Below are 22,185 nucleotides of genomic sequence, written 5' to 3' on the forward strand. Positions count from 1 at the left end.
ATAATTCAAAACTAAAATTTGATGTTTTTTTTCTTTTTTTAAGCATTTTTATTTCCATTGTTTTTTTTAATTGCTTCTATTAAAGCATAGATAATACCTTTAAAAAGTGGATTTAAAGTTTTTGATAAACTTAAACATAAAAAGAATACTTAAGAAGTGTAGACAACAGAACATATTTAAGTTCAAAATAACTAATGCTTTAAAAATTATAAATTATTCATAAACAAGTCACAAAAATTTAAAGAGTGTTAAAATTCTTTAAAAGAACATGAAAACACTGAAATTAAAACTAATAAATTGATAAACCCTGATCCTTAGTCCTCGGAACTAAGGAACTTTAATCGGTATCCAATATAATTACTGCTTTATAAATGAGAAGCTAAGATATTGTCTGTTTTACTTGCAGGTAATGGCAAAAAATATATTTTTCAAAAAACTTTGATAGAGGATCAGTTAAAAAATTATTATTCTGCATTGATGAATTTAAATAAAATCTTACAACAATGAAACAAAGGAGGGCTAGACACAAACATAAAACCAATGGGGTTTATAGGTCTGAACTCTACAGTTACCTGGAGTAAAATACATATTGGTTTAAGGTACCTAAAATTTTTTTTAGGATAATTAAGCCTAAACACGCAAACTTTAAAATTTTACTTAAAGTAAAAAAAAGTTAATTTTTTTCCTTTCAAAACCATTTAAATATTGCTTTGATCTTAATTAAAACATAGGTAATAATTCAAAAAGGCGTTTGCTAATAGGCCAACATACCAAGGCTTGTCTATTTAGTTTTATATTTCAAAATGTGTTTTCTCATTACTTCTTCTATTTTTTAAATGAAATACAGTACAGAACCCGTTATCCGGAAATCAGAAAACCGGAAAACCAAAAAACCGGAACGAAATTCGATAAATTTTCCCGCTATTTTTGAAAAAAAAATTTTTTTTTTCCTCATAAGATTTTAGGATTTTTCTTTCTTTTTTGAAAGATGTTTACCCTAGCATCATTTTGGAAATAATCATTAGTGTATTACTTCATCGTTTTTTCTTATTTTTTAAGATTATTTTCATTTTTATTTTTTTTAGTTGGGTTTAACAATAAAAAAACGGCTTTTTGTAGGGATTCAGAAAACCGGAAAAATCAGTTATCCGGAATAGCGATGGTCCCGAACGTTCCGGATAATCGGTTTCCTACTGTATCTTAAAATCTGTTAAACCCATTTACTTGAAAATTTGCATGAACATCTACTATACATGTCTAAGAAACAGACTACACTTCAACTTACAACCGATTTAAAAAAAAAAAAAATGCATTTTTGCAAGTTATTTGCCAAACAATGAGCAATCATATTAGCTGTAAATTATTATCAAATAAACATTATGGCTTTTAATACTTTATTCCCTAAGTTTATTATTGATAAATACCACAACATAAACAAAATAATAATTTGTAAAGTTAAATGCTTTTAAAATGAAGCAGTTTATTTTAAAGAAATTTTAATTACTTAAACAATTTGATTTATGTTTTTTCTTTTATTTTCAATCTAAAAATATCATGTTTTAGTGCATAATACAATAAAACCAAATAAAAAAAATTACGAATCACTAACATTTTTAGGTATTCGGATGTCTAAAAGAGAAATTTTGATTCCTTGTCCGTTAAAAGGATAAAACAAATGGTTAAAAAAAAAATTGTCACCTTTAATCATAATTTTAATAGTAATAGTAACAATAGCCAAATTATTAAAAAAAGACAATCAAATCTTCAAGGACAATCAAGGATAACATCAATAACAGTCAGAGTTGGTGCCTCAGATTTTTACACAAATTTGCTAGAGCTGCGAGCATGTTGCAAACTAATGTTAGACAAATCTCTTTTCATGCATCGTAAAAGTTATGTTATAGCTTACTAAGAAACTATTTTCAAACATATTCATACAGCAAGACAATTTAATTGAAAACAATTTATTCCTTTTTACCTTTCATATGTATTCAAAACGTTATAAGTCATCATGTGAATAAATAAAAGATTACTATTCAATTTGAAACAAAAACCTTAATATTCAATATGTAGATTTCATCAATTCCTGTTATATCAATTATCTACAAGCAATGAACAAAAAGCTTTACTTCTTAAAGTGAAATAGTGGTCTAATGTTAATGATGGAAATCTTTAAAAATTGAAATATTCCTCAAACAGATTCTAGCTCTATCATGCTAAATGTCACTTTTTGCCTACATATTGATACTCTAACACACAGATTAATTATTTTGTAATAAGAAAAGATAATAAACCAAAGTATATCTAAAAAGCAAAAGCTAATTTTAAGAAAATCATTTACACAGATATTTTTATTAAATCCCTTAAATTAACTTTTAAATATAAGTTTGATATCTTCAAATATTTTTTCATAAATAAGTCATATATTATACTTAAGATTTGCTTACCTAAAAGAAAAATTCTGAGGGGGTATTCTAAGGGAGTTGCAAGGGCTCTTACGTACAACAGCTAAACTGAAATGGAAGACAGTTTTAAGAACACACCACAGGAATCAATATCTACATCCCCATTTCAATATATCAAAATAATTGTAAAATACAACCTTTTCTGATGCTATTTTGAAAGCAGTTTGAGTTACACTATAAATACTTGAATTTAGCATATTTCAGAATATTTTGCTACAGAAATAGTTGATTAAATAGAATAAATTAAATTGAATTATTTCAATAAATTCAAAATTATTCAATTCTAAGAAAAAACTATCTCGATCAGAATATTTCAAAATGGTTAGATGGTCTACTTATGTGTTAAAAAATAGATTTATATAAAAAAAATTAAATTGAAATATCAGTTCAGCATTAGTATTCCCATGTGCACTGTGAAAATAGAGGATGAAATATGATTTTTTAAAAAAAATAAAGAATTAATACTTAGATAAAAATATAACAGTAGAAAATATTATAAATTCTGTTAAAAAAACTTAAATAAACAGAAACTTTAAATTTTTGAACTCTTTATAATTTTTTATTATAACAAGAATTCCCTTGAAAATTATAGATTTTGTAACTTATGAGTACTTTTCATTCTTAGAAGTAATTCTCTCTGCACAACATCAATTTATAAATATATCTGTCGAATATTTCAACTCTGTCTTGTTATCCCTCGCATTATGTCTTACCTATGTGTCACCGAAACAAATTTAGGGTTTCAATAAATTTTACTATTTGTTGTTAAGTCACTTTTAATTTTATCTCAAAGGATTACACTCATTATTAAAATATCAAAGTGTTTTTCATAATATCTTAAAATGGTACATAAATTAGAAAATTTGTAAAAGAGAATGAACTGAACAAATGGGGAAAAATAAGTGCTGTGTAAAAATTAGTAAAATGAACCTCACAAGCCAGAGGACTCTCAAACTGTATACAACAGTATGAGATGAAGAGAACAATATTGTGTCTATGGTGCTACAAATCAAATGATTAATCATTTAATAGTAATCTGCAGTTATTAGAAAAAATGTCTTATGGTAGGGTTGATAAGAGCGTTATATCTATGAGAAATCTCATTTCAATACTATTCCATACTTGCACAAGGCTGGAATTTTAGAAACTATTTTCCTAAAAAGCAAACATTGTTCAAAAATAAATACCAAAAGAAATTAGAATAGCTTTATCAAGAATTATTTCATGATTTGTAAGAGTAGATAATGAATAGCTTTATCAAGAATTATTTCATGATTTATAAGAGTAGATAATGAATAGCAGGATCACCCATCACACTAAACGAACTCACAATGTTTCCAAGTGCAGATGATATTTTTTTTACAAATATTTTTCTTTAAAGTATTAGTTATGTTATTATTATCAACTACTTTACAGTAATTAAAATCAAAATACTCGAGAGGAAGTTAAGTATGCTTTGTTTTGGCTATATTTTTAGTTTTTCACTTGCTTTTCTATATTCAAGCTCTATGGTAAAATTGCGTATGAGCAATGGCACAACTCGGATGGTCAGAGACAAGCTAAAGAATAGAATCATGACCGTTTTAGTGTATGTCAAAAAGAGCTTCTTAAGCTAAACAGGAACAGTTTGAGGAAGATCATTGGTCTTCTCACTGGTCACTGCACCCTCAGGAGACACCTATACATAATAGGTATTGAATCTGATTCTCTTTGTTGAGGTTGTCATCTTGAGGAGGCTTCACAACATATACTTTGTGATTGTGAGGTCTATTCCGCTCAAAGATTTGAGCGGACTCAACATTGTATTAAGACCTGGGAACTGCAAGACGTTCCTGTCAGGTGTTTGCTGAACTTTATTTGAGCTTTAAAGCTTTTTTGTTAATCACGATTCAGGGTTTGGGTGCAATAGACCTCAGGTCGATGTGCCCTGCTCTTTGGGGCTGCCCAACCTCTAATTCTATACCAAGTTTCATCAACATCTGTCTACCAAAATGGATACTAAGTAGCTTTAATTATAATTACACTGTGTATGTATTTCAATTAGCTTTTAGGAAATTTATAGGACATCAAACTTCAGACACAATTTGGTAACACAGTCAACACATTAAGCAATATTTTATGATTGAGATTTAGCACATCAAAGCTAATTTTAGAGCCACAAATTTGCATATCAGAAGATTGGGGGAAGACAGGTTAATCAAGATTATAAGGTAAAATGTTAACATTGATCATTCACATATGCAAGCTTAATAACAAGGCCAAAGAATGTAAGAGAATGAGAGCAATCATTGTCTTCCAACGTTAAGAGATATTTAATTTTAAGCATGCTTTTGCAATGTTGTAATAAAAAATGATTAAAATAATAATGCAATGAAAAACATGAATATACGTAGCAAAACTTACCCTTCCTCACCCGTACTTGCAAATCTTTCCACTCTATCAGGTTTAGCTTCCACTTTGGGCCTTTCTGGAACTGAATTATATTTAGCTATACAGCAGATGTAAATCAAAATAAATTGGAGAAAAATTTTAAGTCCAAAATATAATAATAACATAACAGATATACCTGAAATACTTCTGTTTAACTCTGGAGGAGGAGGTCGATTGTGCGTTTTTTTCTTCCTGCTGTCTGAAATAAATGTGTCTTCGATTAGATCGGATGCAGTTGCTCTTGAATCTGGATCAGGGATGAAACATCTAAAACGAAATAAATTAAAAAATCTTACTGAATGGTACAGTTTATCAGGCATGAAAGTGGAGTAAAATAAAAAAAAAACTAAACTTTCACCATGGAGTTTAGGGGAGGGGGCTCTATATAATACTGTGGTATCAATAAGGTATGTAAAAACATTACTGAAAACTTCTTATATCATATTTGAAGTGATAGCAACATTTAAATTCGTGGTTAAACAAATATAATTTTAATCTACTTTGACCATTACTATATTAAAGAAAATCAAGAAATAAATAAGGCTTAGTAACCATTATTTTAAATTAATTGTTCCTGGCAAAATTTAACAATATTTTTGCTTACAATAAGCAGTTGAACTGCTATTGTACTACCACTAAAAAAAATCATTTTCCGTCAATCTCAAAAGCTAGCAGCTATGTAAAACAGAATCACACACACACACTTATATACACAATAAATAACAAAACAGTCAAATTACTAACTTAGTTATTTATGATGATTGTACTATGCAGATTACTTGATTATATAAAAAAAAAATACTTTCTTGATTATAAACATATTTTGATCTATCTTGACATAACAGATTTTATCTTGATTTCATATACAAACTTTTAAGCTATAATAGAATCTTTCTTGATTTGCTTCTTTCTTGCCACATCTTTCTTTTAAGATTAATCCTCCTTTTGCTTTATTTTTTCTCACATTTCTTTATTCTCTAGTTTCCTAGAAGTGTCTTCTATTACAGCTAACATTTTTCTCTTTTCTTCCTTAGTTCTCCACTCTTTTTCATGTTCTTATATTTTGATATAGATTGTTCGCCACAGGATCATGCAAACAATCAGTTTTTTTCTTCAAAGAAATCTATGGTTGATTTCTTTTGACTCAGTTTATATTTCATAGCCTGCATTGCAGAAATTTTTTTTTTTAGTTTCATGTTAATTGAATCTTTATCAAGTATATCTGCCATCATATTGAAGGAACCTTTTATTTGAGAACCATGAAAGCAACTCAATACCTTCATCATTTTTGCCATCATCATATTTCTTAAATTTCCGAAAGCTAGCGGACCAAAAATGAATTCTCAAAATATTTTTAGAAGCATCTTCATAAAATGGTAGACATTAATCCATTTGATATACATGAATATCCAATGAGTATTAAATTATTATTATTTAAAAAAAAAAAACTGATAACACATTTTTACAAGTTTAGGTAAAATTTTTAGTTTATCCGTTGAAACGGAATGAGTGCTCGCTAATCAATCAATGGCTGAAACGCATTTCAGAAGTGAACTATTCAAAGCTATTTTCCTTTGAAGAAACTGGACACATTGAATATGCCCTTGACTAGCTTAATTTAAAAAGGAAATCATCATAACATTTTAATATTTTTTCTATAAATATTTAGGGGTAAATCCCTACAGTTTTTCAGCTTTTTCAATAAATTTTTATCAGATGACAAATCGAAATAAATTGGTTGACTTTTAAGGCTTCAGGCCTATAGTTGTCTTGTATTCAAATAGTTGTCTTGTAGTATTCAAATAGTTGTCTTGTTTATCACGAATTTTATGGATCATTATCTTTTTGGTATGAAACAGACTAAAAAATTTTTTCAATAGAAGGACAAAAAAATATCAAAAAGGTTTTTTTTCCTGAGTGAAAAAATAACTTTGAAGAAATTCTACCTTTTCTAGCCAGCCATAATTCCATTTTCTTTATAAATTGCTCAGAGAATGCAAAATAAAAAAAAAATGTAATTTCATCATTGGCAGACAAAATAGAAAATTGAGCATTCCAACATTACATAAAGAACCATCTAGGTCAACCATTGGAGATGAATCATATTTTCAACAATGGTAAATTTAACAACCCCAATACTTGACGAATTTCAGCCAGACATTCTTTTTGATCTGCAGACCATTTTAAGTCATATATATCACAAATTTTTTTTCCCCATACCCTTCAAATTGCTTACAAAATTGTTTAATGGCGATGTTTCGTGAACCACCATCCACATTCAGCAAATGAGGTGCTTTTTCCAGAATTCTCTTTTCCAGCCCAGACTTAGATACCCTCATAACATTGCAGGAGTGCATCAAAACTGTGATTAAATTATGCCGTGAGTTATTCTCTTCAAAACTTCAGAGGTAACCCTGGATACTTTAATGCTAGATAAATGTTCAAAAACTACTGTATTATTGACAGGTGAGAAATAACTAAGAGATAAATATAAATGATTTAATATTTTATTTTTATCACAGACTAAAACTTTACACAAATTGATAAATACTGGAGAAGTGAATAGCAAATTATGTTCTGCCATTACTCCTAAAAGCAAAGTTTGAGCATTTGTAATTCTATCACTCATTGGTAGATTTACAGGTTATTGAATAAGAGGTGCAGATGGAACAATTAAAGTTGATAGAAGAGAAGACATTTTTTTTTCTCGCTTTGTTTTTTACACTTTATATGAGCTGATATCGTCACAAATCCTCTTTTGCCATAATATATATTATCTGAGCAGAGATTTCAAAATTCTTTATTGCTCTGCTCACCTCAAAATTTTTTTTAAAGTAGTCACCAACTTTCACTTCAAAAACTCCTGACAAATTGATATTAACAGTTTTAGTCATTATGACTGTTTAATGCAACCAATTAAACTTAAATTTATTTCCTTTTTAAACAGCATGGATGGAACACATTGTGTGTTTGTATTTCAAATTGACTTACATCGTTAAAATACATTCATTTAACGATGCACAACATGAAAGGAACACAAGTAAAAACACAAGCTTATGTGCGGAAATGCTAACAAAAATCAAGTGTAGTTGAGAATTATAATTTACACACGTGTGAATTCAATATGGGTCACATAAAGCAGAAAAAATACTGATATAGAACACATTACTACACCTTAATATGAAGTTTTTAGCACGTTCAGACATTCCTGGAGGAACTTCAGGATGCATCTTATAAAATCCTACTTTGAACATAGCAGCCTGTGGGGAACCCAGCTGTAATGGCAGAGAAAAGAGATTATTTAACAAAATATTGTAATTAGATTATGTATATGATTTAAAATTAGAACAGAAATTTAAACAATTACACATCACTGTTTAGAAATAAAAGAAGCTTAACTTCATACATTAATTTCATAAGCCATTTTTATTGTGTTTTACATAATAGGAGTTAAAATTTATTAACAGTAATTATTAATTTTCTTCCTCCTAGAATGAAGCAAGAGCTCTATGAGATCACTCAAAAAGTGATTTAATTAGTGATAATCTTGTTTACATTGACAGTGTCAAAGACCCTGGCAATGAAGATCAAGCAGCAAAATACAAATGTATTTAATTCCCCGATGAAATTCTTGTGATTAAACAGATTATCAGTGATTACAAAAAGTAATCAATTCAGAAAGATCAGCATAGATGATTAAAGTTATAATTGTAAAGCAAATATTACTTAAGTCAGTAGTTTTTATACCTTAAAAAAACTAAAAAAGGGTAAAATAACAATTTACAACCACACATATAATAAAATTAACAAGTATAAAATATATAAGAAAATAAGTAATATATTATAACAGTACATACTTCCCCAAATGGTGGTTTTCCTGTAGCCATTTCAATTACAGTACAACCAAGTGACCAAATATCTGCCTATATAAATAAATATAAATACATTTTTGGTACGTCTCTATAATTAAAATAGTGTATAATATAATTAATTTTTAATTCTATAATATAATAAATTTTTAATTCTATAACAAATTGATCTATTTCAAAAATATTATGCTTTTAAAATTTAAAAAAATTGACCTTACTTTTAAGTACTAAAAGGTATATTAAACTTTAAATTATGAGAGTTAATGCTTTTTAATTTGAATTAATTATAATAGATGGCAGGCTCCGGAGCTTTGTTTTTCATGAAGCTGGAGCTCTAAATTTCACCACGTTCCAAGGATTTTTACAGACATCCAAAGGTCTGCCACATTGTAACAGCATTGCCTGTTAGCCAAGTTTCTACAGAAAGGCTATTCTCGTCATTAAAATACATTTATAATGATTTAAAATCAAATTTGAAGGAGAATTTATTAAATTCCTTCTTTTAAGAAAATGAATAAATCACTCAACTGCTAATTAAATTTGAATTTCTGTGTAAGCTGATGATTATCTTATTTTTCCAATGTTTATTTTATAATAAAAATTAAAATTTGAAACTCAAAAAACTCATAAGACGATAGTAAAATTGCTGGTGCTTGAGTTTTTATTTCTTAACTGGGAGCAGAGCTGGAGTAACAAAAATTCTTAGGTTCAGGGTCTCTTATAGATAGTATATAGTATATAATTTAATGTAGTAATTATTTTTCTTTGACCAGTTCATGTTTCGATTCGATCATAACAATGGAAAAGTTCTTGTAATCGATCTTAAATCAAAAGCAACATAGTTAAATCAGAAATAAACAATGTAGGAAAATATAAATGTTTATTACAATTAAATAAGGTAATTTTAAGTTTAAATAGTTTTACAGGAAAGGTTTTTTTACTTACAGGAGCACCATAACCACGTTGTCCTTTATCAATAACTTCTGGTGCCATATATTGCAATGTGCCTAAATAAGAATATATAAATTGAGTAAAAAATTATAAATGTTTCCTTATACTCCGTCATTAATTATTACAAAGTACGTAGCTTTTAGTCATTAAAAAAAACCCACATTTTAAATTTTAAAGCATATTTTAAATCAAAATTCTTAGAATAGTTTCAAAGCAAACTATAAAAAACACTTACCACAAGTTATAAAAAAATTCTTCTCATTGTTTGGAGAACAAATATTAAATTAAGATAGTTTTTAAAATTGAACTTGGAATATTTTTTAAAATCAGAAATGTATGGCATATTTTCATTAACAATCATTATCAGCTTTACTCCTTCTCACTAGAAAATTAATTTCTTTTTTAGTCATTTATTGCAGCTATTGCACCAAAATAAATATTTAAGTTGAAAAATAACAATATATAAATTAATAAAGAGAATAATAATTCTTATTTAATGAAGGAATATGCATTATTTTCTATTTGAGTTCATTTACACCATGCCTTCACATTATCACAACACATGATGTTAATCACTCTGGCTATTGCAGAGGCTCAAACTTTTCAAACTAGATATTGTTATCAGAATTGATATGATACATATAACATTAACAAAATAAAAATGAGAGAAATTCCAAGATGTTTTTACTCTTCAATTCTACATAGGTACACCTAATATTAATAAAAGTATGCAAGAATTTTACTACTGAATAAAAAAAAGTTATTTCCGTAATTTTGACTATGAATTCGTAACAATTACTGATAAATCACAATAGTTGGCAATTCTGCTATTGCGAGCAAACCAAAGTAAAAAACTTAAGGTGAAAAGCAATGAAAAATAAATTAATATAAAATGTCACTTTTTATATATAAACAAATGTCATAATGCATAGCAGCGGTGGCTCAGAGGATAGAGCGTTCGCTTTCCAATGAGGTGAACCGGTTTCGAATCCCAGCGATGCCTGGTATATACAAATTCCACACCCAGCTTGCACAAACCGCAGTGTTGACGTAAAATATCCTCAGTGGTAGATGGATCATGGGTTAGAGTCCTCATGTTAACCATGGAAGGTTTTCCACACAAAGTAACACAAATGCAGGTAAGTTTCACCAAAAAGTCCTCCACGAAAGCAAGACTTCGCCCAATACTTCATACAAGAGTTCCATTGTCTTTGGATTGGATTAAAAGGCTACAGAGTTGAACATTAGTAGTTGCAAACCCAAAACTGGGTCGACTGCTCAGCTCAACTTATAAAATGCATATAATGCACAGTTAGATGTGTGATAGCACAAGCATATTGTTGAAAAATAAAAATTTGAGTTATAAGAATAAATAAATAGAAAAGCCTTTTTTCCATTTAAATAAATAATAAGTTTATACATCATTAAAAAAATGTGACCATAAGAAAAATGCTAATGTTGGGGGATTTTTCGCAAGAAAGAAGAGCAAATTTCTTAATCTCCATCATTTGCTTCAAACAAATTGTTCTGTGATATACAAATTTTTCAGCACTTTCTGCTTTTGCTGAATTCTACAATTGCATAAAAAAAAAGAATATTCTCCTAATATAAACTTAAGCGTGTTTTAAAGAATTTAGTAAATGGATTAGTAGAATAAGTTGAAAATTGCAAAATAAAAAAACAAACAAGCATAATATAATAAAAACTAAAACATGTTGTAAGGAATTTAGTAAATGTATTAGTAGAATAAGTTGATTTTAGTATAAATTTAAAAAATAAATAATAATTTGCAGCTTTAAAGGAAATTAGTGTCAAATTTATATTTTCTTTCTTAAGCTGTATATTTTCTAATCCATTGGTTGAAACCAAAATAGTCATAGTTTGATTTTATTTTTCAAAGTAAAACTTGGAAAATAGAAAAATATTTTGATAATGACCTCACTTATTGAAAATTCATATTTTATGTATATATATATAGAGAGAGGGGACGGGAGAAAGATCCTGAACTTTAATTTTTTGATAGATGTAAATTCTATGTCAAGTTTTGTTTGCATATAACTGTTAAGTTTTAGAAAATAATTTCAGCATTTATTTCTTAATATAAAATTTCAGATAAAATGTTGCGAAAAACACTGATATTAACAGCCTAAACATACTAATTAAAAAAGAAGTGAAATCGCAGATTATTAATAATATATTCAATATAATATAGTTTAATAGTTCATCGTTGCTTATAGAACTAAATATTTATAGCATAGGCACTTACCAGCAAAAGTCTGTGTTGCAGGATTAATTCCAGCCAACCGTTTTGAGGTGCCAAAATCAGATATTTTCACTACACCATTGTATGTATTGACTAAAACATTATCTCCTTTGATATCTCTATGAACTATTTTTTGATCATGCTGCAAAATAAATAAATCTTACTTATATATTAAAATAGGGTTATTTGTTATTTTAAAACTGAGAATAATATAAGTTTAAATACAAATAGTTAAGATACATACAATGCCACAAACCTCATCGAATTCTGTGCCCTAGAAGTGCAGATATTTTTTATAGAAGTAGCCATGTAGTCCTAATTATTTTTATTTAAGTTTATTGAGTTTTTGCATTTTTTTTAGGTTTGTTTTGTTCATTAAACACCTTTAAAAAATAATTTAAATATTGTGAATAAAATACTATGCATAAGGTTCCATTTCTGAAAACTATTTAACAGAACAATCAATAATTAATGAGATATTCAGTAACTTTGAGATTTCATAGTGGCATTTGGAATGCCAAGTTATAATATGATTAGTATAATCTGAATAGTTTCGTTTAAAAAGTTTCCATAACTAAAAGTAACTTTATAGAGGATACATTCTATAGGTTTTTCAACTGATACAACTACTCTTTAAAGATCCTGTATGCTTCATAAAATTTCCGTTTTTGTAAAATAAGGATTTTTCTCTGAAACCAACACTTTTACAATGAAAAATGTTGATGTATTTTAAAGATAAGTACTATGCACCAAAACCTTTGTTTTAATTTTAAAAATAGTTTAAAGAATTGCACATAGATTTATTTAAACTTATTACTTTTAGAAGACTGGTAGAAAAACAAACCTTTAAAATAATTTGCAAAGATCTTAAATGTTTATAATCAGTTTTCTTTTAAGGTATAAAAAAGCACTGGTAAAAAAAAAAGTTTTGACAGACAAAAAACTAATGTCATAATCTGGTTTGAGAATCCAATTTAGAAATTTACAAAACATACTAATAGTAGGCCTCTTAATCATTAAACGCAAAATCATTCAACAGATTGCTGATCAATATTAATGATTTTATTTACTATGCTTAGAATAATACATGTGCTACAGTAACTAAAGTTAAAAGAGTGGTGAGAATTACTAGTTAACAATGTGAATGATCAGTTACTTATGCAAATATGTAACAAATAGAACTGTTAGTTTGAAAATTTAATACATTTTGATTAAAGTTTGATAGCTCATCAAGTGACTATTTTAAAAGGTATTAAAGAAATAAATACAATTTAAAGCATACTGAACTTATTCTTCTGTAATATATTTTTTTCACAAAAAAGAAAGAAAAAATTCAAATTGATCTAAAACTCTGAAAATAATCACTGTTCAAATTAAAAAAAAAATGAACATTTTAATTAGATTTAACTAGCACAAAACACTACAATTTCAAAGAAAAATATTACACTGATTTAATGAACTAAAATGCAATATTTATGCATTTTAGAAAGACCATACATTGTAAATATTCTATTACCAGATATTTGAGACCTTCCAAAATTTGCTTTGTGTAATACGATATTGTTACTTCATTTCCTTTCAAAGGTCCCCAAATATTCTGTAACAGTTGAGATAAACTACCTGCAAAATTTAGGCATTAAGATAAGATTTTATATACATATAATGAAATTTCAGAGGGCAAAGATTATAGGAAAAAAATCTAATAAATTTTCAAAATTTTTAAAAAAAAATTATTTTATATAAAATGCATAGCTGCCAACTTTTGTAAGCTGTTTTTTGTTTGAAAACATCAACGTTGAAGCTTTCAAAATTGATTTCTGTGTTTAGTAAATCTAATTTAAAATGAATTTGACCACCAAAAAATTAGTTAACTACAGTAAAGCTAATTTATAAGAAGTTTTTAATGGAAAAAAAAAGCATCATAAACATTAAAACTTTTTATGTCGGTAAATTAAAATTTATATAAAAAATTAAAATAAAAGTATATCATAAGATTCAAATGCAAAAGTTCTTAAGTAAATAACAATTGCCTACACATTGAGTAGTATATGTAAAAATTTACCTTAGATATTAACAGTCTTAAGCAATAATAAAGAAATTGCGTATTAAAACTTATTTCAGAGGTTTTTTGTTGCCTCAAAGAGTTTTAATTTTAAAGACTTTTGTATACTTTTTTCTATTGATTTTCAAAGTTTTAAAAAGAAAATTGGCACCCTGAGAAAATTGTTTGGCACCCTTGGAAAGCCAGGAAATAAACAAAATTTCTTGGAAGGGTCAGTTTTGTAGAACTAGGGAATAAACTAAACGGTCAAACTTTTTTTACTGTATCCATAAAATACTTGATAATTATTTGATAAAATTTTTAATTGTTGTTAAAACTTTAATCTTTTTCCCTTTATTCTATTATTTAAATACCACTAACAAAAATGTGCTCTAATTACACAATTATGATTAATAAATATACTATTTAATTCTGAATCAAATTAAAGAACTTCATTTTGACTTAACTCGGTCATAAGCAATTTGTCAATAAATTTTTTTTTCTTCCCCTTTTATCTATTAAAATTAACAGTTTACTAACTAAATTGATAAAATTAAAAAATTAATCAGAATAAACCTGAACAACCATTAAAATAATATTGCTCACCTACTAACCAATATGTTTATCATTAAATTGACTAAATCATTTCTGTTAACACAGGCTCCAAACTATTCAAGTTTCCAAGAGACCCAGCAAGAAATTAAAAATATTTTTAGAAATGTATAAATTTTTAAGATAAAAAGAAACTTAATAGAATTATTATCTTATAAATTAATGTAGGGAAAAACTATAGCTCTTTTTTGATATACAGTACAGAACCCGTTATCCGGAAATCAGAAAACCGGAACGAAATTCGATAAATTTTCTCGCCATTTTCAGAAAAATCTTTTTTTTTTTTCCTCATAGGATTTTACGATTTCTCTTTCTTTTGTGTTTACCTTATCAAAGATGTTTACTTTACCATCATTTTGGAAATAATCATTAGTGTATTACTTCATCATTTGTTCTTTTTTTTAAGATTATTTCCAAATATCTTTTTTTTTTTTTTTAGTTGGGTTTAACAATGAAAAAAACGGCTTTTTGTAGCGATTCAGAAAACTGGAAATATCAGTTATCCGGAATAGCGATGCTCCCGACCGTTTCGGATAATTGGTTCCCTACTGTACAAGGAAATATTTTAAAAGTTGCTTTTTTAATGTATAACTTGTTATTAATTGAAGTAAAGAAATAATATTTCTTTATAAACAGACTTTGAATAGCAGATTATATGAATTGAATAGTGCAAAAAATTTGTCTTAATGTTATTTTTAAACTACCATACAGAAACAATAAAAATAATGCAAAATTATAATTTAATCACTCACCACCGGGTACACGCTCCATAAATATTTTAAAAAACCCATCTTCACTCACTGAACCTAAATATTGCACAATATTTCTATGTCTTAATTCTGAGTGCAGTTTTATTTCTTCGTGTAGAGGCTGTACAACACTGAAAAAATATCAAAGAAATTCATCGTTAAAATAAAATATGACAAGTGCAAAAAAAAAAAGACATACAATATAAATTTGCAATTAATTTTAATATAATGTGGAAAGTATTTTACTAACAAATTTCTCACAATGCTCAATCGAAACAGATTTTTTTTAATCCTTTATAATATTTATAGACTAACAGAAAACAAATTTATAAATTCAAGTCTATAAAATAATAAATAACCTATTATAAGCATTAAATTATCAAAAATAAAAGCAATTTTTATGATAAAAAATTGCATTAAATTATATAAGATGCTTGAAAGTAAAACTCTTATCCAACACCCATTTGTTGTCCAAAGGGGTCAAGTAGTTCAAGGCTCCATAACTTTGAGAACTATAAGCAATGTAGACCCATATCTTTATTTCCCAAGCAAGTAGCTGGGCAATAGATGAAAGACAACATAATTTTCCCATCATTACAGTACACATGATTATATAACGAATTCATTAAAAAGTATCAAATGATTTTAGCAGAACCTAAGCTGGAGGACAGTGTCAAAAAACTACCCAACACAAAAAGGCAAAAAAATCAATATTTGAATATATATTTTTTTAAATAATTTTCAAAGATATAAATAAAACCGAATCTCATCAATATAATATTAAAATGGTGGTGAAACTAATTAAGTAAATTTAAAATTTTGAACACTAAGATAAAATTTCTAAATAACACAATCATGATAGTAATACCTAAAAAGAATTAAATAATAATGTGCAATGCAAGAATTTAAAGTAAAATTAAAAAATATAAAGAATTAATGCTGGTACAATAAAGGGATTAGGAAATTAATAGACAAAGAAAATTTAAGAATTTTCAAAATAGTACTTTACTGTTTCTCACTTATATAAACGAATGTTCTCGTGACTAAAACAAATTAAAATAAATGAGATTTTTTAAAAATTGATTAAGATTCTGATGAAAATTTTAAACATGGATTGTAATAAAAATAAGAATTATTCATTTAGCATCACAAGGATGTTGCCAACACATTGGAAGAAAAGGGTGCTTACAGGCATCAAACTTAGAATCAAATTTAAATCAAAAGTAAAAGTTTAACAAAACATTTAGAAATTAAATAATGCAAAATTTTAGAAAATTATATACTTTTAACATATTAGGTTTATCGAGTTGCCACAAGCACTCAAAAAATTCTATTTATTTATTGTAATTTATCGAATTTCCCAAATTTTTGAACATGAGATGAATTAAGTTATGCCTTATTCTTAAACAAGTTATACTTTTCAAACATTTATACATGTCATTAGGGCAGAAAATAAACTTTAAAAAAAAAAAAATTATTACAAGACCAATTTTTTTGGGAAAAAATATCGGTTAATAAAGTATTTCACATATAAATTTATTCATTTACCAAATTTTTTAGTAATTTAAGTTAAATTTTGTGCTTTTTCTAGATTAATAAAATCTTCTGTCCTTTCTGACTTTCCTTGTTCTGTCGCCAATCTCTTTATTAAAGTTTCAAAAATGCAATCATCAAAAGAAATAAGATTCAAACCACTAATTCTTTAAGTCACTTTGCTGCCCTATATCATGAAATTTAAGCCTATTGGAATGGCACTAAGAAATTAAATTGAAGTGCAATTTAACCTACCCTATGTCTCTTTCTGGAATTTCTTTAATTGCTATCTGAACTTGAGTAGTGAGATCTCTGGCAGCATAGACAACACCATAAGTACCTTTTCCTAGGATAATTCTTCTTTTCAAATCATCTAATTCATATTCATACTGTGAAAAAAAAATACAAATTAAATGCTGGTTTATTCTGTAGACAAAAAGTATAAGAGTGATAATAAAAAACAAAAAATTCAACAAATAATCTTTAATAATTTTACTGTAAAGTTGATAACAATCCTAGTCAAGCAAAATACTTTACAAAATCAAATTCCATTGAGTGAATTATTATAAATACAAAATCATTACATTCCCACTATCGAAGGTATGGAGTGCAGTCAAACACTCCTTCGGCAATTATGAAAGAAAAATATAAAAAAGATAAGAAAAGCTGTTAAAGAGTTACATTATGCATTAAACAGAAAATGTTTGAAACAATAGAGTTTTCCCAGAGTTTGAGTGGGTATAAAAAATGCAAGATAGAAATGTTTCTCTTCAAGGAAGTCTCATACGAGAACAGGCTGAGACATTTTCAAAAGATATTAAAATTGATTCTTCTCAAGCAAGTACCAGATGGCTTGAGAAATTCAAATTGCGAAAAAGAACTCTGCAAACAGTGATGTCTGATGAAAGTGTAGCCAACGTACACTATGAAGATTAAATTCATAATGTGTTACCTTTCTTGATAGAAGGCTACAATCCTGATGATATCTTTAAAGCAGAGAAGACAGAGTAAGGGAAGAATAACTTATATTAAAAGCAACACGACTGCCACAAAGAAGTTAAGGCTACTAATCATTTGGAAATCAACGAGGCTGTGATGTTTTTCTGGCATTAAATCATTACCCACTAATTTTAGCCTAATGGTTGACATAAATTATTTTTGAACAATGGTTATCAAAACTTGATTGTAAATTTTAACCTGAAAGAATAAATGTTTTATTTTTTATTGACAATTGTGCAGCTCATCCTAAAGTGCCTCAAAGTTTACAAAACATCAAGCTTGTCTTCTTTCCACCCAATGAAATCAAACCTTCAGTCTATAGACCCAATATGCTATAAAAATCCTAAAACTAATTTATTGAATGAAAATATATCCAGTGAATAATCAGAAATGTTCAAGCACAGAAGGAAATTTTTGATATCAATCATCTCAAAGTCATAGTGATTATTCCAAAACCTTGGGAATAGATGAAGTACATTTGCAAATTGCTTCCAAAAAGCCAGATTTATCTCACCTAATTTAGACAAAAATAAATAAAATCAGAGAAATAAAAAAATTTAACCAGAATTATAAGATAAATTGTTTTTCCTTTCGATGATTTTAACAATGTCTTTGATATAAATGAAAATCTAGAAATGACAGAATATCCATAGTTATATATTCTTCTTGACAATAACGAAGAAAAAGTTGACTCAGATCATTAGGTTGAGAACGATGGAGAAATGGATCTTAAAATTATTTTTTCTTCATAACACCAAGTTCTCACTGCAGTAAAAATTCTTTGCTCATACATTCAGACACTGTGCGAAGGGTTGAAGATGAGGTTTTTAGTGTGTGAATGTTTCGAAAAAATTCTAGGATAAATAAAGGTACAAAATATAAAACAAAAAAAAAAGTTACAGAATTCTTTCAAGAAACACAAGTTTCTAATTTTGTCGTTATTTTAAATAGTGAAATTGAAATGCTATATTACTCAATATTTGAATGTTAATATTGTGATGGCTCTTTGAGTTATCAAGCTTCACTGTATTATTATATAAAACTAAAGAATCTCCCATTTTAGTTCTTTTAAAGATAAGAGATTTTAAAAGAAAACAGTAAAAACCATTTCAAAGTTATTTCTAAACACCTACCTGTAAAATGGTATTTATGTCAGTATTTAGGTCTGTTATAATATTATCTTCTGACATTTCTCTGACTAAATCATAAAACCTTTGTTTTAATTCTTCTGAAGGAAAGAACATTTGAAAATCATCAGAGTTTTGATGAACATAGAGGAACAAACATCTCTCATCTCTTGCATAGTTACTGTGTAAAAAAAGAAAATTTATTTAATAAAGTAAAACAGAATTTAAAAATAAACAGCAATAGCATCTACATTTAGACTTAGATACAACCAATGAAATATACAAAAAAAAAGTAAAATAAAAAAATGCTTAAAATGACATAGTCGTTCTGATTCTGTAATATTAATCATATTTAAAATAAAAATAAAAAATAAAATTTATAGATAAACAGAATAAAATAAAGCATTAGGAAGAAAAGCAGTAATAACATAATATTAGATTTATAGACTAACCATAGGCAAGGACTTTTAATTGTTGAACATGAATGTCTTTTTTTCAGCGTACATTTATATTGGGTAATGTTCTTTAGTTGAAAATACTTCAACAAATATTATTCACAAATTTAAATTTTGTACACATGAATTTTCATTATACAAACTTAATTCTTATATGTTATTGCTTGCAAAAGCTTCTAAAAACTTTTTGATAAAGCAACATGCTGATAGAAAATGAGATATATAACGCTTTCTACAAAACGTACAAAAATGGCTCCAACAAATTAAAAAGATATGATTAATTTTTTTGAAAACCTTATAAGCAGATAACTCGAGGGGATATTCAAAGACAATAAATATACATTGAACCTATAAAAATTAAAAAAAAAAAAAAAAACTAGATAATGTTAAGGCATTGCTGCTGCATCAATCTGAACCGTAGTCCATCTCTGCTTTTGCACCAACAACATATGCTCTGATTTTCGGCCAATTGTTCCCAAGAATAACAGAAAGAAACCAGTTTAAGTTTGTATGCTTGTGTGTGAATATATATATATTTATTGTTTTGTTTTAATGTAAATTTCTTTTTTTTAAATTCAATCTACTAATTAGGAAAAATACAAAATGTGAAAAAAAAATTCAGATTCTCTAATTTTTGTAAATTTTGAAACACTATTTTCTTACATTTAATGTGACACATCTGTATATTTTTTTGTGGCTAAACAGTCTGTCCCATCAATTGAAACTATCATTAAAATTAAAATTTTTTGTTTAAAAATATTGAAATCTAGTAGTTGGCATGTTTGATTTTTTTACTATCCTGAATCATACAAATTTTAACAGTTTAAAAAATGTGATAATTTACATTTTTCTATGCATTTTAGTCCAAGATAAAAGTACAAAAACAATAAATTTAAAAAGATATACCTCACACTTTTGAAAGAAGACTTTGTAAATAAGAATTCGTGAAGTTTTGTACATTTTCCTTTGAGAGCATCTAGGCACAGATTGTTTATATGGACAGATTTTTCTTCAGCACCCAAATTAACTGTTACATAGCTAGGCATGTATACTTTTCCAGGATCAAGAATTAAAATCTAATGATGAAAACAAAATAATTACTCAAATTTAGTTTCAAATAATTCAAAATTAATACAAATTTGTATAATTGTTCTTAATATTCAGTTAATCAAAGAAAAATAATAAATACTTCAGACTGATTATTAAAATTATTATTAAAAAAAACTTATGATAAAATAACGGCTTAAATTTTTCAAAATTTATATCTAATTCATTTATTCATAAACAGGATGAATTTGAACAAGATGATAAAACTTTATTGGGCGATAGAGTGACACTGAATGTATTCTTGGAACAGAAACAGTGAAAAACTGAAGTTAGTTTTCAACTGCCACATTTAAAGAATTAACAGAATGGGAAAATATGCTTCAGAAGACTTTTCAATCACAAGAATATGATTGATGTACTAAGAAATTGTTCAAAAAAGAAAAACGAAATTGATGTACAAAGAATTGCTCAAAGAAACTGCTTGTCGTTTTAACAAATCTATGTCACTTCCTAAACCACAAGTGTGAAGCCTGGGTCGCCTCTAGTGGGAGATGTTTTGAGCAATTTCTTAGCATTTCTTCAAGCAATTGTTTGTACAGCAATCAAAGTTTTATGAAGCGTCATTTTCCATTCTGGGGTGCAGTGGAAACTACCTTTTAACTTCTCACTGCGTGTGTTTCGATCATGCATTCAATGACGAATAATGCTTGTGTAGATGTGTAATTTCAAACCCAGTAAAGTTTTACAGTCTTGTTCAAACTCTCCCTATATATAGACAGGAAAATAGCCTGCTTGAATATATGGACATTGTTTACAGTCAAACTAAAAGTATTTGAAAATGTATATTTATATAAAATATTTATTACAACATCTTAAGTACAGCATATTCAGAAAAAAATAAAGGTGCAAATTCTGAATAAATAAGCTCCCTTAAAGCGGCACATACCTTTTCATTTTCTAATAAAGTGTATTTAAAAAAAACTATAGACAAGTTTATTTATATATGTGCCTTACATCAGTTCATTTCCTCAATATTTAACTCATGCTAATCTAATTGTTATTAAATAATGGTTGCATAAAAACAAAATTTCATTCTTTAATTAAGTTTAAAAAAAAGTTTTTAAGCATTGAATATTAATATAACTACAGCACTGAAAAATAGAAATATAGTTATATGAAGAATTCATACACAAAAGTTGAATACTTTTTTTTAAAAATTGAAGTGAATAGATATTAAATGTTTATTACATGATCTACTTATTATTTAAAGCATATATTCAATGGTACGAATATAAATCAACATATTCCAATTAAGCATTACTTGAACAATTCAGTTTCATCAGAACTGAATTGAAATTTAACAATTAATATCAATCAGAAGAAAAACGCTTGAGAAAAAACTAAACATTCTATCTAAATGAGCAAAATTACAGATATTTTTTAAATTTACTCATTCTCTAATTAAAAAAAATGAGAAACAGATCTGAAACGATTTTATTTGGTAGATAAATAATGTTAAAATGTTAAAATTGAAACAAAATCAAATTTCATAAACAGGTTTTTCAGCACAAACTGGTCCAAAACAAAAACAAGTTCAAAATAATGGGAAAAAATTCAAAATTTGCTCTCAAAGTATGAAACATT

The 22,185-nt window shown here is 26.9% G+C and overlaps 1 protein-coding gene across 14 annotated transcripts in view; it reads right to left on the minus strand.

The window, feature by feature from the left end:
• The window catches only part of LOC107443091 (mitogen-activated protein kinase kinase kinase 15), a 58,453-nt gene that overhangs the window by 17,398 nt on the left and 18,870 nt on the right, over window positions 1-22,185 (minus strand). For 4 of the 14 annotated variants that reach the window (XM_043054119.2, XM_043054120.2, XM_043054123.2 and 1 more), the window contains exons 14-25: window positions 20,401-20,570; window positions 19,046-19,220; window positions 17,169-17,302; window positions 15,384-15,511; window positions 13,495-13,598; window positions 11,982-12,120; window positions 9,710-9,771; window positions 8,753-8,818; window positions 8,070-8,170; window positions 5,032-5,162; window positions 4,869-4,953; window positions 2,448-2,513 (exon numbers count right to left, since the gene is read on the minus strand). In XM_043054119.2, coding sequence (XP_042910053.1) covers window positions 2,448-2,513; window positions 4,869-4,953; window positions 5,032-5,162; window positions 8,070-8,170; window positions 8,753-8,818; window positions 9,710-9,771; window positions 11,982-12,120; window positions 13,495-13,598; window positions 15,384-15,511; window positions 17,169-17,302; window positions 19,046-19,220; window positions 20,401-20,570 — 1,361 coding nt within the window. The remainder of the gene's footprint in view (window positions 1-2,447; window positions 2,514-4,868; window positions 4,954-5,031; window positions 5,163-8,069; window positions 8,171-8,752; window positions 8,819-9,709; window positions 9,772-11,981; window positions 12,121-13,494; window positions 13,599-15,383; window positions 15,512-17,168; window positions 17,303-19,045; window positions 19,221-20,400; window positions 20,571-22,185) is intronic. The other 10 variants (XM_071186819.1, XM_043054124.2, XM_043054121.2 and 7 more) reach the window with 5 other exon arrangements.

The sequence above is a fragment of the Parasteatoda tepidariorum genome, chromosome 10, assembly GCF_043381705.1.
Source record: "Parasteatoda tepidariorum isolate YZ-2023 chromosome 10, CAS_Ptep_4.0, whole genome shotgun sequence".
Lineage (NCBI taxonomy): Eukaryota > Metazoa > Arthropoda > Arachnida > Araneae > Theridiidae > Parasteatoda > Parasteatoda tepidariorum.